The 14472-nt window shown below is 43.4% G+C and overlaps 1 protein-coding gene across 4 annotated transcripts in view; it reads left to right on the forward strand.

Moving 5' to 3' along the window:
- lamb2l (laminin, beta 2-like) overlaps positions 1-14472 on the forward strand; it is a 33372-nt gene that overhangs the window by 5807 nt on the left and 13093 nt on the right. For 2 of the 4 annotated variants that reach the window (XM_028993489.1, XM_028993493.1), the window contains exons 2-14: positions 1368-1439; positions 5447-5616; positions 7889-8021; positions 8110-8183; positions 8671-8859; positions 8948-9011; positions 9516-9718; positions 9878-9998; positions 10559-10747; positions 11353-11532; positions 11826-11938; positions 12024-12103; positions 12207-12363. In XM_028993489.1, the coding sequence (XP_028849322.1) occupies positions 1409-1439; positions 5447-5616; positions 7889-8021; positions 8110-8183; positions 8671-8859; positions 8948-9011; positions 9516-9718; positions 9878-9998; positions 10559-10747; positions 11353-11532; positions 11826-11938; positions 12024-12103; positions 12207-12363 (1704 nt within the window). In that variant the 5' untranslated portion in view covers positions 1368-1408. Of the gene's footprint in view, positions 1-455; positions 580-1367; positions 1440-5446; positions 5617-7888; positions 8022-8109; positions 8184-8670; positions 8860-8947; positions 9012-9515; positions 9719-9877; positions 9999-10558; positions 10748-11352; positions 11533-11825; positions 11939-12023; positions 12104-12206; positions 12364-14472 lie in introns of those variants that run through there. The other 2 variants (XM_028993490.1, XM_028993492.1) reach the window with 2 other exon arrangements.

The following is a 14472-nucleotide window of genomic DNA, read 5'->3' on the forward strand; positions in this document are numbered from 1 at the left end:
GTTATTGCCGGATTACATAGGACTGGGAGTGTAAAAAAAAAAAGTATTCATTCACAGCAGGACTCCTCATTTTCCCAGACGGGCAGGACCGCTGGCCTCTAGGCGGGCTGTGGAGTGGGTGGCGCACTGAATGGGATGCGGCAGAACACCCCCGTACCCCCCTCCATCGCGCTCTCCAACCTCACCCCTTACCAAACTTTACCCCAAAGAATGGACCGGCGCATTCCGCCAGCCGGGAGACCGCTTTTCCCCTTTCACGCACTGCTTCAGAATGACAGGCGCATTTGAATAAGAATCGCCCTCCATTCACCCTATTGCTCCGGTGACAGGGGGAGAGGAGGGAGGGGCTCCAGTCTCCTACCCATCTGATTGGCTGACGTTCTTCAATCTGCTTTTACATTGACACAGCCGGGTTGTGCTTACAAGAGTTACACACACACACACACACACACACACTCACACACACACTCATGTGCACATGCACACACCCAGGGCTGTGCTGTAGAGCTCGTGTGCTCTCACGCTCCGAGGCTGCTAGATAGAGATCCTTACGGGGGCTTTGTCGACACGTGCGCTTGCGTGAGTATCTGAACTCTTCAGTTAAATCCCTGGCCTCCGTTCAGAATTTAGGGGCACATGCAGTTTGTAATTTCTTTTGTTCCTTCCTTTGGAGGCCACTTCTTTGTTTTATCATGTGACTCTGTAGTTTGTATTTCATTTTGGTTGCTGATATGGCTAAGATGCTTCTACCTGACTTCTTTTTTTTGCAAGTAAACTTTTGGCAAGTGAATGAAGTGCTGTGGTATTTGACACCAGAATTATAATACACAAGCAAAGTTTTTTAGAACTAATTTAGAACTGGTAATGTATTTAAAGACAGCAGTTATAAAAATGCTTGACAGTGCGTTCCCACAGAATTTAGGTTCTTGTTCATTTGGCAGGGCTGTGTACATAGCCTGAGAACACACAAGCCTTTCTGTCTTTACTGTGCCACCATGCAGTCATAATGTCACCTTTGACCTTTAGGGCTCCCCTCGGATCAGCATAAATTTGTTTCCCTGTGGCTGAGACTGTACGGGCCTGACAGTCAGTTCATCTGCACTTTCACGCTTGTCCTTCTCAGATCGGTGAGGCACGAGCTGTGTGTGAAGGTCACATGCGTGTGGATTGTGTAGGTGTGCCATATAAGCAACTTAAGGAATGTCATCAGCTTCCGTTCGCTCCTGTTAATCAGTAACGCGGCACAGAGAACAGGAAAACCTGCATATTCTACACATTGCAGCAATAACTACAAATTGCAGCAATTGGCCACAGCAACAGTGGGCGATATCACCTCATCAAAAAAATGCATTTTCTTTCTGTTTCAGCACGCTGGTACCTATCAGGTTTTGCTTTGTGAGCGTGAGCCATGGAAGGACTTCTCAATATCATCTTGTTTGGTAAGTAATTTCTTATTCCTGTTTCGTTCAGTGTGATGCACGCTACACATTTATCAATCAACGGCTTCCTTTAATCAAGTGACAACAAATGAGGGTGAATTTGGCACCCGAGAGGTTGTGGGTGAAACGCTGTTCCTCCTCCTTCTGTTGAATTTAATGAAATGAAAAAAAAACTATTTCCTAGCTAATAAACTGGGCAGAGAGGACTTGTTTATGTCCTTCAGAAGGTCTCTGAGCTGTCTGCAAACACGAGCAGGAACTTTCTTTCCTCTTTCATATGAACACCTGTTGTCTTTCATCTGCGGGCTGGGCCTGTGTTCTCTCTCCGGAGAGGTACGGCCCCTCTGGGGTTTGTATGCCCAGGTGAAAGAGGAGCACAATGGTGTGAGGAAACCATACACCTCTGCTCTGGCAGCACAACAACAGCAGCAACGCGCCCATAATGCCCGTGTTGAGGAGGTGGTGTTGAGTGAACCTGAACCGTCCCGGCCACCGGCCTTTTCTCAAGCGTGTGTGCTGTGAATACAGTTTAAAGGGCTTTAGAGTGATGAGTCCCTCATTTGAGCATGACACAATGATGCCAGTTGTTCAGAATGGTCCTGGATTATCAACACTCTTGTGAAACAATGTTTGATGATTTCACATAAATCTGCATTTTCAGAGCATATGAGGGTAGTCAGTGGGTAGACTAGTTATCAAGAATCATTTATAGTAATACTAGACCCAAAACAAAGATTGCGGCAGATTATTTTCTGTAATTCGTATTTAGTACTTGATGTTGGAATAGGCTTTAAGAGTACACCTATAAGGGGGGCTTGGGCAGAGCGTAGCGCTATTTCCATATCGCAAGTGGACGTGAAGTCGTTCCACTAACGCGACTAGGCAAAATGCGCATTCATGTTTTTTCATTCAGTTATGTAAATTTAATGTATAAATTGCTATATTAGTCAAATAATGTGGAAATAATCAATAAACAGCTGCAACAAAATAACAGGGTTACTGGAGGAAAAAAGTTATTTTTCAGTAACGTGTAATCTAAACAATTTCCGTTTCCGTCATTAAAACGGCGTTACTGTTACTGACAATAACACGCAGCAATAAGCTGTTTTAGCCACAGGAGCTCCAAAGCTTTTTTCTTTTCTTTGGTGAGAGCCGAGGGGAGGGAATGAAATAGCCGCATAGTGGTGATAATGAAGTTAAACTTCACATTAAGGCAACCAGAGGCAGAGGTGGGCACCCAGGCACGGGGTTTTTACAGTGGAAATACGGACATTACTTTTCCCTTACCCAAAATTAAAGGTAAGAATGTAAATGGATCTTTATCCATGTCAGTAATGATAGCCGCACAAACCCAGGTGTGGCTAACATGAGCTCTGCTAATGACAGGGGAGACGGAGCCACAGAATCCATATTTCGGACATATCTTAAGTTACTTTCCATGGTGACTAGTTTCTTTTATAATGCAGAAAGTCATTTACTATTTGAATTAAGTAACAATATCTAATTACTTTTTTTTAAATGTATTATTTGCCCCTGGTCAATAATAAAATGTGGTACTGTGATATAATGTCTCCAAAAAGTCAATTTCCTAGCTGTTAAATATTCCATGGTCAACCGCACTTCGGAACATCAGCAACTCAACCTCTTAAAACTCACAGAGCGGGTTCAGTGTAGGCTGAGGCACCTACAAACCTTCGTCTTGACTTCATGGTTGAGCAGCAGAATCCAAGCCTTACATCACCAAATACAATGCACAAGTGGGGCCACTGTATTGTGTACACTACTGCGATTTTTGGTGGCTTCCGACGGAACACGTAGCATCTTTGTTCAATAATTTCGGTTGGACTAGCATTGCTGTAACATGGGGGCGGCCTGGCCCGTGCAGGTGAGGACCCGCACCCCAGAGAATGGTGTTCCAGGTGTGGAAAGGGACATCATGTACAGGTGAGCCTGGTTGTTTGGAAGAAAAAGTTTGGGACAATCTGACACCTGGAATGTTTTCTGTAATGAATAACATTTTCCTGTCGCCCTCTGCATTCCAGCAGCAACTCTTCATTATGCAGGGAGATCTGATGCTGAGGTCTGGGCCCCCTTGTTTACTTCAGGTTCTGTTTGGGCTTGTGTGTGTGTGTGTGTGTGTGTGTGTGTGTGTGTGTGTGTGTTAAGCCTAATATCTGTGTTTTTATTGCATAATGTATTTTCCTGTTAGAATCATAATATCTTTCTGTCATTTCCAGTAGTCTGTACTCATACATTACACATACACACACATGCTTATTACAAGAATGCAGACTACCAGAAAACGACAGAATGAGGCTCAGAATCTCTGCAAGATGTGACGTGGCTGCATCACTGTTGCCATTTTTGTAAATTACATATACAAACAGGGCTTGTGTGTGTCCTGTAATTATCAGCTTTAATGTTATACTGAGACCATAGATCCAAGTGAAAAATGGAAATTGAAAAATGAAAAACACTGGATAGGTGGTGAGAAACCTAAACACCTAAAGATGTTGTGTTGTGAGCGACCCCTCCCAGCAGCTTTCACTGCTGCCTGCCTTGTATGGAACTGAACCTGTCCCATGCCACCTTCCATTGAGTAATATTTTCTATTGTACTCTTCATCATTTTTTCCATGGATTTTTTTTTTCAAAAGCACTAAACTTTTGAATGGTACTATATACATAATGCTGTGTACTGAGGTGTTCAATTAAATTGATACATTTCTGATTAAGTTATGAAACACTGCCAGTTTATAATGTGTATTACGTGCTTGTGGCATTTTGTGACCGTGCAGCTTGACCTTATTGTGAAATGCATTTTTTTAATGGCAGAATGAGGGCAATTTACTAATGACCTTATCAGAGCAAAGCGTTGCGTGTTTAGTGATTGTGTGAAGTGTGGCTGGATAAATGGCATGCATAAACAGGTGAACTCAGGTGCATGAAGGGTTGGCACGGCTGGTCACTCAATTTGCAACAAGGAAGGGAGGTAATTGTACTCTAACCTTATTTTAGCTTTGTAAACTCTCAGAGCAAAAGGTGTTTACAAAAAAAGGGGACTACCTGAGTTATGAAAATGAACAAAAAGTGAGAGAAAAAAAAATGTAAATGACAATTCAACACAATCAAATAAAAGTATGCAGTTACTCCATATAGGTGGCAACTGTGGTGTTTGCTAAATTTTAGATAGAGCTGTTCACCTTGTGACCGGACACTGGGACACGTGATTCCGACCAAAAACTCACAGGCCTGCTCATAGCGTCACTGTTTGTTCAAGGAGGGCTGCATTTGCTGCTCCACATTCCGAAGGTTGGGCTCATATATTTTTTTATTATTGTGGTGTTATCTGGTGAGCTGCATGGATAGTCGTGGATTCTGTCAAGCTCCATATGAGCTACTGAGTGTGAGTCAAACACCCTAAATTCTGCTCTGTCTTCAGTGGAATTTGTGCAATTTGAAAAAGTTCAGTCTTTTTTAAATCTTCAGCAGAGGCCAAGTTTCAGTACGTGATCCTAGAAACTCTACCCGTGACACCACACAGCATTTACTTCACGTGAATTACGTGTTTGCGCATGTGTGTGTGCACATGTCCTTGCTGTATATATACTTCTATATACATGCTTTTTTTAAGAACGCATACAATTATAATGAGAAATGCAATAATGGACATTGATTTAATCAGAGGCCAAATTGGCAGATACTCGCTAAGGGTCATGCATAAAATGCCGAAGACACATTTTGTGGTGCTATTTTCAGCTCATTCTATGTTCTGCACAAATACAGGGAATTATATAAATATTTGTACAAAATAAACGTTATCTGAGTGATATAATCAGATATGCATTTTACCTTGAAACTCATTTGATGTTGTTGGAATGTAGTATTATAATGTAGTATTATAATTATATGTTGACAAAGTTTTGCACATACTGAGTCTGTATAATACAAGCCACATCAGAATAAACAAATCACTTTACTCTTCATTATCTTTTCCTCTCTTTCCAGCAGTCAGCGCCCTGGCCCAGGACTTCCCCTCAAATCCACATGGCTGTACGGAAGGAAGCTGTTACCCAGCAACAGGGAACCTGCTGATTGGCCGAGCCTCCAGCCTAACAGCCACCTCCACCTGTGGTCTGCATGGGTCAGAACAGTACTGTATCGTCAGTCACCTGCAGGTAGGCAGTCCGGAGATGCTTTCTGAATATTAACTAGAAATATAAATACCGTGACATGCCGCTACTGGCCCCATGTCACTGTAGCTGCAAGGACAGTCTGGTCTGATATTGTGAACGGTACAGATACACCTCTAAAGTCAACAAAGTATCTTTTGTTATAATGAAAAAAGCTCAAGCAGCATGTACCCTGCACAATATGTAACTTATTCAGTCCTCTCACATCAGACATCTGCACCATGCAGTAGATGGTAAGCTTAGTCCGACCTTCTAGTTAATATTCAATTCAATGGTGGAACAGAGCTGAATGTCTTTGAAGAATTGAATGTCTTTGAAGGATGTTTGCTAGACACCAGGATAATATATAATAATGCTTGAAAGTTGTTTTCTCTGCCCTTTTAGGTAATATACACACTTACTGAGGGCACAAGGATTGAATGAATTATTATGCATATTTAATGCACCTCACCTGCAAACAGCCAATAGCTTAATTGTCTCCTTTTGTACCTGGTTTAATTGGTTTAATTCTTTACCCTGCCTGTCAGTATTGCGGGAGGCAATAGGAGGAACCGCAGACACTTTTGTCCAATAATGTGAGGTAGTGGTGTGGTTGGTGCCTGCTTGTGAGGAGTGATTATGTGTGCGTCGTCTGTGCAAATCCTAGCGTCCCAACCCACTGCTCCCCGGGCGCCTGTCATGGCTGCCCACTGCTCACTAAGGGTGATGGTGTCACTGTGGTGGAGGTTGTCATCCTCTTTTTGGGCCTTCAGGTCTGAGGACTCTCGTTGGTCCTGCTGACCAACAAGACACACATTGTCTCGTTGTTGTTGTTGTTTGTTGTTGTTGTTTTTTCCTACATTGTACTTGAGTGACACCATCTACCGGAATCAAATTCCTTGTATGTGCTTGCACTTACTTGGCCAATAAATACGATTCTGATTCTGAAAGAGATGGTGGCAAATTGGGGCTCACCTTCGCTGTCTGCCTCTCCAGGCCGAGTCAGGTTACGGGCGCCATCGCCAGCAACATCGGGTGTGTGGTATGCCCTCTTGTCCCTGCAGCAGGTTTTCGAAACCTGGATAATCCGGTGTCTTTTCCGGTGTCTATCCCACGGGAGGCGGACGGTCCGCTCTATGCAGGCGTGCTGGGTTTCTCAGCCCTCGCACTGTAGGCTTGGCTTTGGGCGACATCCACCCTTTCATGTCCACAAGCTCTTTGAGCTTCATGGGGGCCGACTGCCACACGGCAACCTGGACTGCATAAGGGAGGACCCATATGTAGCAGTCAAGTGCCACCCATTCCACCACCTGGTTCATTTTGATGGGCAAAACTGCACCAGGTCAGTCAGTGGAATCTGAACCACCTTTACAAACGTCTGTGGCACTGCCAGAGCAGTGAGCCTTAGAACTTTTTGGGAATTTGTCATTTTGAAGAACAAAATTGTGAGTCTAATTAAGTGTGTGGTGGTCACTCATAGCTGTGTGGGGTTGAGCCATGACTATTGATTCCCTCAAGCCCATTTCATAACTGTTTGCAACAAGCAATTCTTCCCAGACTATCAAATACAAACGTGTCTAATCTGGCAACGCTGAGTGCAAGATCCTGTCTCCTCCCTCCTCCTCTGTTTATCTCCTTTTTCATGTTCTCATAATAAAACTTGTTTGTGGTGCCATCAGTGGATATCACAAATACAATCTTGGTCCTCGCCGGACCATGTCTGCTATCAAACCAAACATGCAGACAGATTCTCAGCGTATTTATTGAAAAATTGAAAATATACTCTCAAATCTACATTTCAGGCCACAGTCACATATCTTCTGTTAAAGCTACTATTGTACCATTACTTTTTAGGGCGTTTGTAAGAATCTCCTCCAGCGATCTGTGTGCTAGGCTGTATAGAATGTAGACTGAGACTGTATGCAACTGTAACTCATTAGATGGAAGAGCAGGCGATATAATAAATAGTCATATCAGTGACAGACAACTTCTCTCTTTGTGCGTTTCATTCCTGAGTCTCTGAGCCCTGAAGCCATTGGAGACTTTGTCACCCTTGACAACCAGCAGGGTTACCCAACTCCAGTCCTGGCTCCGTTCCTCAGTGCCCTCTACCAAGGCCCAGTTTTCGCTCTGGCCCTGCTCCATTTTATTTCCTAGTATCCATGGGCAACGAGTGTTAACTGGGTCAAATTCAAGTGACCTTAGTCGAGGCTAAACTGATTATTAACACAGATTAATCAAGCAGGACTCATGAACACTGCTGTTTGTCTTCCTCTAGGACCAGGATAAGTGCTTTGAGTGTAACTCCCAAAGACCATACAGCTCCCACCACAGGAACAGCCACAGAGTGGAGAATGTCATCTATCACACGGATAAGCATGGAGACCCCACCTGGTGGCAGTCTGTCAATGGTGTGTGTGTGTGTGTGTGTGTGTGTGCTGTATAAATGATGTGTGTCTCTGTTCGTGTATGTCAGGGGCTTCTGTTACTCCCCTGCAGGTAAAGAGAATGTTGGTATCAGATTGGATCTGGAGGCGGAGTTCCACTTCACACACCTCATTATGAAGTTTAAGGTCTGTGTTCCTGTGTTTGCTGTACTGAATGGCTTAATGTATCGTAAGGACAGATGTCTTCTTGTTGTTGTCCATGTTCACATTTCTTGCATGTTAACATTGCCATTCCTGGAATACAAGTATGAAATATTAAGGGGGTAGAAAATTTATACAGTACAGTATAGCATTTAAATCTGAATATGGTGTTCATAACAGCCCAAATAGAGCACAATAACAATATTCTGTCACTATTTTTTACTTTGCTTTTTCCCTCGACTAGTAGTTTGTCGTCTCATCTGTAATTTTGTATTCAAATTTGTTTACATATTACATATTACCCACAAAACCAGCTTTAAATACTAAGACTGTGCATTTCCTTTAGATGAAAATGAATTTACATGGCTGCCATATAACACAGCTGCTTGTGGGTGCAGTGAGAGAAATTAATGATTAATTCATTAATTCACAATTAATGAATGCAACTTTTGTCGTTTGTGTCTTTTGCTAGACCTTCAGGCCAGCTGCCATGTTGATTGAGCGCTCAGTGGATTTCGGGCGCACGTGGCGGCCGTACCGTTACTTTGCCTATGAATGCAGTAAGACTTTTCCCAGCATTTCCACACACCCCTTACAATTCATCAATGATGTCATCTGTGAAGAGCGCTACTCCGACATCGAGCCGTCTACTGATGGAGAGGTGAGATGAACACATTTTTATTCTGTTGTGTAAGTGAGTGCTGAAGTACACTAATAATATGACAGTGATGAATTGTTATTATTTTCAGGTCATCTATAAAGTGCTTGATCCAGCTCTTCACATTGATGACCCATACAGTATTAGAACTCAAGGTCAGATCATGCTCTTCCTTAATGTGTTTTTTTTATCTTTATATCAAAAGCTCAATGGGAACACTGAAATATTGCCTCTGTACTGTATTTTAAATACAGAAAACCATGTAATAATGCATATACAGTAGTCAAAGATATCTGTATACATTCAAAAGGTTTACATTTATTTCAATTGTGGTATTTAAATTGTGGTTCTACTTACAATTAGTAGTTACAGGGACAATCCCCCCCTGGAGCAACTTAGGGTTAAGTGCGAATCAGAATTCGAACCGGCAACTTTCTGAATACGGGGCTGCTTCCTTAACTACTAGGCCACTACTACCCCCCACCACTGCGCCCCCTCTCGAGCCAAAGCCTGAAATTCTGTCCAGCCTGAAATTCTGTGAGCATATTTATTAGGCTGTGTTATATGTGTAAGTACCAAATCAGGAAGATACACCATGCATCAGCAAATACTGTCACTTGCATTTTAGGAGATCACAGCATTTCCTCTCACTCCCTCAGAGCTTCTGCGAATCACTAACCTGCGCATCAACTTCACCAAGTTGCATACGCTGGGTGATGACCAACTGGACCGCCGCCCGGAGGTGCTGCAGAAGTACTACTATTCCCTATATGAACTGGTGGTGCGCGGCAGCTGCTTCTGCTACGGCCATGCCTCTGAGTGCGCTCCCGTTCCTGGTGTCCATGGCAGTGAGCCTGGCATGGTGGGCCATGATTCGCTTCACCACTTGAATTGTCCTTGAATTATATTAGTCTGCATGAAAAAGAAATGTTTCATTTTTAATAGCTCATATGGAATTAGGCTTCATTTGTATTAGATGGCAGTCATAAACAGCAAGACCAAGCTCCGTTGTGATTTGCAGATCCATGGGCACTGCATGTGTAAGCACAACACAGAGGGGATGAACTGTGAGCGCTGTAAAGATTTCTACCATGACCTGCCCTGGAGACCTGCTGAATCCAAGCACCCCCACACCTGCAAGGGTAATAACACCATCTCCATTCTGGTCCAATATCATATTCTATTGGTGCTGCATATTTGTAGTATATTGTTACATTTTACTATTTAGTGAATAGTTTTTTTTTTGTTCAAATACAATATTATACAGCACTTTGTTTAGCATTAGCATCACTGATGTGAAGTGGGTGGCAGCAAGTGAGTCAACCAGAAGTGGTTCTGATAGGGAGGGGTTAAAACACCCAGGGTATCAGAGTTTGTTGTGTATGGGGATGCATAGCCAAGTACACACCTTTTTAGTATTTCATAAAGGTAGTGCCCACTTTTAGCCAGGTAGTAAGAAAACTAGTCCATGGAGACAACACCTCATAAACTTAATGGATGCACAGGATCTGCTAGTGTTGGCTTGGTGACAGATACCACAGCATAACTTCAGGTTTAATACGTTTTTTTGAGACAACGCCTCAACAAGATGTCTTTGTGTACATATATATATATTCATTTTGGATTTATTTATCCATTGAAGCTACTTGGTATCTGCATATTTTTGACTACATATGGAAATCTCATTCTCTGTTTGGCCCAGAATGCAACTGCAATGGCCACACCTCCCAGTGCCACTTTGATATGGCCGTGTACCTGGCCACGGGGAACTCCAGCGGAGGCGTTTGTGACAACTGTCTGCACAACACCATGGGCCGCAACTGTGAGACGTGCAAACCCTTCTACTACAAGGACACGTCCCGAGACATCCGAGACCCGGCTGCCTGTGTCAGTAAGTCACGCAGCACTAATGACATTTATGGGAATTGTCAGACCTTAATCAACAACACAATTCATATGTAGCTACAGCATTAATTCCTGAATGATAAATCTGACCAGTGTTGGGCATATTACTAAACAAACATTCTAGTTACTAGTTACTCAGTTACAGCATTTAATAAGCAATCAGTTACCAGAGCTCACGTTAGCCGCCCTTGCGTTTGTGCTGCTATCAACTTCCACATTCTTGGTTGTGTAAGAGCTTCATCAGGTTCCAGGGCATAATGTACATTTAATATCTACATTCTTATTTTTAATTCCACCACAGGAAAAGTCATGTCTGTATTTCCACCTTAATGCTACTTTTGATTTCGCCTTCACCGTGTCTCCTGCTCCCACGTCTGCCTCTAAATTTACCTTAACCTTCCATAACTTATACGATTGTCTCATCCCTCAATGAAAACAGCTTAATTACAGTAACGCACCACATGGTCAGTAACATGGTCAGTAGGGGCGTTGGAACAATGGAAACAGTAATTGGTTAGCTTTCCCGTTACCAAAAGAATGAATAACGCTGTTATTTCCATCCCCGAAAAATTACCTTTTTTCATTTTTTAGCATGTGACTGCGACCCCGTCGGCTCAGTGGAAGGGGGAGTGTGTGACAGTCACACAGATCCAGAGCTTGGCATGATTGCCGGACAGTGCCGCTGCAAACCAAATGTCAGGGGGGCACGATGTGATGTGTGCAAGGAGGGACACTACGGTCTGAGCAAGAACGACCCACTGGGCTGTCAGCGTGCGTATTATGTTCTTCAGTGGCTTTTATTTGTGATCTATACATTTTGGACAAACTTCAAGGGATACGTAATCTTTTGCATTGCCATATATAAATTATTGTTTAATGAGAACAACTATCTTTAAACTCACTAAACACAATAACAACTCTTTTGAGGTTTGATTAGAGTTTTAATATAGCTATAGATTTTTTATCAATTAAATTTTTTTACCTTCTTGTCTTTTTGGTTTTTTACATTTTGCTAATGAATGATTGAAGGCTAAGAGTGAAGTTTCCACATGTCTGTTGCACAGCATGTAACTGTGACCCCCGGGGAATTACAACGATTGGTGGGCCATGTGACCACGTCAGTGGAGACTGCACCTGCAAGAGATACGTCACGGGCCGCTACTGCAACCAGTGTTTGGTGAGATTCTGTTGTCCGATGGATGGCGGGATATAATGTATCTCTGGTCTAAGACAGTCGGTACGACTGGTGTTTGTTGTTGCAGCCGGAGTACTGGGGCCTCAGTAATGATATTTCAGGGTGCAGAGCCTGTGGCTGTGACTTCGGAGGGGCTATCAACAACAAGTAAGTTGCGTGAGGGTGTGGGATGGTGAATATTGTCAGCTATTGGGTTACTTGGGTTTGAGCTTATGTCGGATCTGAGCTTATGCTTTTATTTCCTGTTCAGATGCTCGGTGGATAGTGGGCAGTGTGACTGCCGGCCTCATCTGATTGGTCGTCAGTGTGCTGATGTGCAGCCAGGCTACTTCTGTGCCCCGCTGGACTACTATAGGTATGAGGCGGAGAATGCAGTACCCCATGGCCCAGATGACTCCACCCTTCCTGTGAGTTCTACATTCCGAGCCAGGCAGATAGTAGACACCAAATGCAATCATACAAGGACTTTTATATCATAAGCTGTTGGTCTCCAAAAGCTCTTTTTCCAGATGTCATGAAATGTCAATGATGTTTTAATACAGTCATTCCTTAAATCTTGGCCCAGAGCACCAGATCTACATTCTCCACACCAGTCTAGCTCTCCAAACTCCTGAGCATATTCCTCCAAATTCCTGAGTATAAAAAGCTTCCTGTTGCCACGTTTCTGCCCAGACTTGCCCCGAGGGCTCAGCGGGAGCCAATGATCCAATGTGATAATAAGATAAGAGAGAGTTGCTGCTGGTGTCTGATCCAGTAAAATATCCTAGACAGATGTCTGAAGGCAGTCAGGAAGGGGCTGCGGGTGGTGATAAGGTATGTATATAGGTGAAAGCAGGGCTGGAGGCAGAGGCTGGGTGGGCCACCTATATCCCCTTACCTCACACGGATTGAGCTGACCACTGTATTCTGTAGGGATCGTACTGCCATACAAAAGTTCCTGAAAAATCACATTTATAGGCAATAATAAAATAAAGGGGCAGTGGTGGCCTAGCAGTTAAGGAAGCGGCCCCGTAATCAGAAGGTTGCCGGTTCGAATCCCGATCCGCCAACGTGCCACTGAGGTGCCACTGAGCAAAGCACCGTCCCCACACTCTGCTCCCCGGGCGCCTGTCATGGCTGCCCACTGCTCATCAAGGGTGATGGTTAAAAGCAGAGGACACATTTCGTTCTGGCACCATGTGCTGTGCTGTGTATCACAATGACAATCACTTCACTTTCACTTTAATATCACAATCGTACAAATCTGTACCTGTGTAGTTACACACACTTGTCATGTTTGCTATTAGATTTTACTGCGCCCCTAAAAGCAAAACATTGTGTCAGCCAAGGTATGAAACTCCATTCCTCATGAATACTGTCACTGTCTGTGCCACTGCCAGCTATAAGCTCCCCCTGTTCTGTTGGGCTGTTGTCTTATATTGCACTTGCCTTGGCTTGTTAGGTGTTGGTGCTTTTTGCTATCGAAGAGGTGAACCATGTGACCCATGTGTGCCAATCTATTTCCTGTCATTATTTTTTGGTTTTTGTGCATCCCTCCTCTTGTTATTTTGTACGTATCTTTTCGTGACAGAGATGAAAGATGCTACCAAACAGTAACAACCCAATCAGAAAGTTGTGTAGTGTGACTTTTGAAGTGTAACTTTTCCTTAGTGTAACTTGACCGACCTGTTCTGTGACCTGTGTTCATTCAGAGCATTGTCTGTTATTCGAGTTCTAAGCTGAGGTCCTTGCTCCGAGTCTCTAGTTCCATGTCCATGGGTTGACAGTCATGTTATAAAATAATTACATCATATTATAATTTAACTAGATAGCATTGTACTTTGTACAATTCCAATAATGTCGATTTCTAAAAAGGTGAAAACTGGAGCAGGATTGGTCATAACGCAACATAAAATCAATAGAAAGAGAGGCCTCTTCAGTGTGCTCTGCTCTGAATTACAGGACACTCTACAATTTTAATGATTGACACATCTATTAAATTGTCAGTAGAGTAAGGAGGAGAAGTTTCCAGCCCTGAAAGACAGGACAGGAGACAGACAATAAATGTGTCAGGAAAATATATATTTAGGGATGTAAAAATGCACACAAAATCTGACACATTTATTGTCTGTCTCCTGTCTGTCAGGGCTGGATACTTCTCCTCCCAACTTTCCATAACACACATATGGGTGTGCACCAGCATTGACTCTTATTAAACACTGAAGCAAGGTGCTAGAGCACGTGAGGGCATCATCTGCAGTGTGTTGTAGGTGCAGTAATGCTGTGCTGTGCTCTTTGGCCACAGACAGAGGGGCTGCTGTATTCTGTGGTTGTGACACCGGCCCAAAGCTCCAATGACCCAGAATAAGATCAGAGGGCAGGGAAGATGCCATTCTGTCACAAGAAATTAGTGCTGCTAGCCACACACACACACACACACACACACTCAGCCACACACTTTCAAACTACCACTCTCGCAAACACACACATTGCATTCTCTCTCACTATCTGTGTTTCATTTGAACAAATTCTCATAC

Source organism: Denticeps clupeoides, chromosome 10 (genome assembly GCF_900700375.1).
Source record: "Denticeps clupeoides chromosome 10, fDenClu1.1, whole genome shotgun sequence".
Classification (NCBI taxonomy): domain Eukaryota; kingdom Metazoa; phylum Chordata; class Actinopteri; order Clupeiformes; family Denticipitidae; genus Denticeps; species Denticeps clupeoides.